We start from the raw sequence: 3,394 nt of genomic DNA, 5'->3' as shown, positions 1-3,394 counted from the left end.
AGAGACAGGGGTTTCACTATGTTGCATAGGCTGGTCTCAAACTCCTGGGCTTGGCCAGGCGCGGTGGTTCACGCCTATAATCCCAGCACTTTGGGAGGCTGAGGTGGGTGGATCACTTGAGGTCAGGAGTCTAAGACAAGCCTGAACAACGTGGTGAAACCCTGTCTCTACTAAAAATGCAAAAATTAGTTGGGCGTGGTGGTGCGCGCCTGTAATCCCAGCTACATGGGAGGCTGAGTCAGGGGAATCCCTTGAACCCGGGTGGCAGAGGTTGCAGTGAGCCCAGACTATGCCACTGCTCTCCAGCCTGGGTGACAGAGCAAGACTTGATCTAAAAAAAAAAAAAAAAAAAAAAAAAAGTAACTCCTGGGCTCAAGTGATCCTCCCACGTTGGCCTTCCAAAGTGCTGGGATTATAGGTGTGAGCTACCACGCCTGGCCCAAATCTACTTTTTTAGCAAACAATTACCAATGATCCAGCTATCCCACTTACGGCAAAGCTGAAGGGCTGTCTGCATCCCGTGTTCACTGCGGGGTTATTCATCATGACCACAGCTGCTTCAGGATTCACAGCTTCTGCTGTCAGCCTTCCTCACTGTGCTCTAGCTGATCTGATGCTTGCTACATCGTCTTTGCACAGGCTTGTTTTGTTTTGTTTTGTCTTTTGTTTTGTTTTGTTTAGCTTGAGTCTTGCTCTGTCGCCCAGGCTGGAGTGCAGTGGCACGATCTTGGCTCACTGCAACCTCCGCCTCCTGGGTTCAAGTGATTCTCTTGCCTCAGCCTCCCGAGTAGCTGGGATTACAAGCTGGCACCACCATGCCCGGCTAATTTTTGTATTTTTAGTAGAGATGGGGTTTCCTCATGTTGGCTAGGCTGGTCTTGAACTTCTGACCTCAGTTGATCTGCCCGCCTTGGCCTCCCAAAGTGCTGGGATTACAGGAGTGAGCCACCGCACCTGGCGATGATTTTTTAAAATTTTAAATTAAAATTTTTTTTTTGTAGAGATGGGGTCTCACTATGTTGCCCAGGCTTATCTCAAACTCCCAGGCTCAACCAATCCTCCCATCCAGCTGGGATTACAGGTTCGAACCACTGTGCCCAGCCCTGTTTTTTTTTATTTCAATAGTTTTTGGGGTATAGGTCGTTTTTAGTGACATGGATGAGCTTTTTTTGTAGTGAATTCTGAGATTTTCACACACCCATTACCTGAGCAGTGTACTGTGTACCCAGTATGACATCTTTTAATAATATAACTTATTAATGTTGGAAATTCTAAGCAATTTCATTGATAAATAGTCCTGCCTCCTCACCACCTTGCCCTCCAAAAACTTCTGTAGGTATAAATTTTACATAACTGCCTGTATTCAGAGGCAGTTATTTAAATATTCAAATAACTGCTCCTACCTACTATCGTTATGTTTTTTGCTTGTGTATGAAAAATCCCCAGACACTGAAAAGGGAGAGAACGGACATTTCAAGGTGTTAAACGTGCTGCGTGTCAGTGAAATCTATGTCAGTGTTAAGTTTTCAGTGTTTCTATTTGCCTCACTTTTAGGAGTGATCAGAAAAGATTAAGATCTTTTTTTGCTGTTGTTTATCTGTTTTTCCATTCATTTCTCATAGTGTCTGCTTTATCATTTTGCCATTATCTGGAGGCAAAACCATGTATGACTGGTAGATTTTCCTTAAGGATTTCACCTTTTGTCATTATGTTGTACTTAAAAAACACAAAACTCATGCATTTTTTCTTCCTACACTTGATCTTAGCCAAAAGACAGAGAAGTGACTGAAGTCTGTTTTTTCCGATAATCATATTGTGACTTCTACTTTTTTCTGTGCATTTTTACAGTGTTAGCTGATAATTTTAATAGTAACTCAATTTATATTATTTTGTGTGGTTCTATTATATACCACAATACAGTTGTGCTTTACTTTTGCATACTACTGGAGAATACTTTTTTTTTTTTTTTTTTGAGTTGAAGTCTTGCTTTGTTGCCCAGGCTGAAGTGCAGTGACACAATCTCAGCTCACGGCAACCTCTGCCTTCCGGGTTCAAGTGGTTCTCCTGCCTCAGCCTCCCGAGTAGCAGGGATCACAGGCGTGTGCCACCACACACAGCTAATTTTTGTATTTTTAGCAGAGATGGGGTTTCTCCATATTGGCCAGGCTGATCTCGAACTTCTGACCTCAGGTGATCCGCCTGCCTCGGCCTCCCAAAGTGCTGGGATGACAGGTGTGAGCCACCGCGTCTGCCTTTGGAGACATTTTTGATTGTCACAACTGGGTGTTTGCCTGTTTACTACTGGCATTTAGTGGGTGTAGGTCAGGATTACTGCTCGACATCCTGCAGTGAACGGGACAGCACCTCACAACAGAATAATCTGGTTCAATATTCCAATAGCCCAGAAGTCGAGAAGCCCTTGCTTATATCAATTGATAATATCTTCCCTTTGATTCCTAAAGTTATAAATTCGTCTTTTTAAAAATATTCTCCCTCCCTCCCTCCCTCCCTTCCTTCCTTTCTCTCTCTCTTTTTTTTTGAGGTCTCGATACGTAGCCCAGGCTTGTCTTGAACTCCTGGCCTCAAGCAATCCTCTCAGTGTCCCAAAGTGCTGGAGTTTCAGATATGAGTTGATGTGCCCAATATTTGCTTCTATTTTTTAAAAAATAAATTAATAAGTGAAGATGTAGTTAGCCTGGGTGTGGAGCATTCTACATTGGGTGATCCCCAAGTTCCAAAGCAATTCTGCTGTTTCATGGTTCTTTTCTATTTTCCCTCAGATCTGCCTTCCCAAGACTTTACTGACTGGTAAAGAACAGGAAATGAGCAATTCCCAGGTGAGTTTTTCAAACAAATCTAAATGCTCATAATGAACAAACATATGACCCATGGTCCTGTTGCTCAGAATTAACGTCCGCGAACCTTTTGGCATATTTTCCTCCTTCCTTCCATACTTTTATTAAAAGGTAACACACACTCTACTTCCTCCTTTCCTATCAAAGCTAAAACATTTCAAGTAAAGCTCAAGGCCGGGCACGGTTGCTCGCACCTGTAATCCAGCATTTTGGGAGGCCGAGGCAGGTGGATCGCTTGAGTTCAGGAGTTTGAAACCAGCCTGGGCAACATGGTGAGATCCCATCTCTACAAAAACTTAGCTGGGTGTGGTGGCATACACCTCTAGGCTAAGCTACGCTGGAGGCCAAGGTGGGAAAATCCCTTGAACCTGGGAGGTCGAGGCTGCAGTGGGCCATGATCTTGCCACTGCACTCAGCCTAGGCGACAGAGTGAGACCCTGTCTCAAAAAAAAAAAAAAAAAAAAAATCTTGGTTAGAGAAACACCAGGGGTTTGGTCTAGGTCTTGCTACTGGCTGCACAGAAAGGTAATGACTGAGAC

At 43.9% G+C, this 3,394-nt stretch overlaps 1 protein-coding gene across 1 annotated transcript in view; it reads left to right on the top strand.

The window, feature by feature from the left end:
- Positions 1-2,822: 2,822 nt before the first annotated feature.
- Positions 2,823-3,394, top strand: part of ZIM3 (zinc finger, imprinted 3) — a 12,583-nt gene continuing 12,011 nt past the window's right edge. The window contains exon 1 of the mRNA XM_011979741.1: positions 2,823-2,837. Within this exon, the coding sequence (XP_011835131.1) occupies positions 2,823-2,837 (15 nt within the window). The remainder of the gene's footprint in view (positions 2,838-3,394) is intronic.

Source organism: Mandrillus leucophaeus, unplaced genomic scaffold (assembly GCF_000951045.1).
Source record: "Mandrillus leucophaeus isolate KB7577 unplaced genomic scaffold, Mleu.le_1.0 Scaffold205, whole genome shotgun sequence".
Taxonomy (NCBI): domain Eukaryota; kingdom Metazoa; phylum Chordata; class Mammalia; order Primates; family Cercopithecidae; genus Mandrillus; species Mandrillus leucophaeus.
The sequence above is the reverse complement of the archived record's forward strand: the minus strand, read 5'-3'. Positions and strand labels throughout refer to the sequence as shown.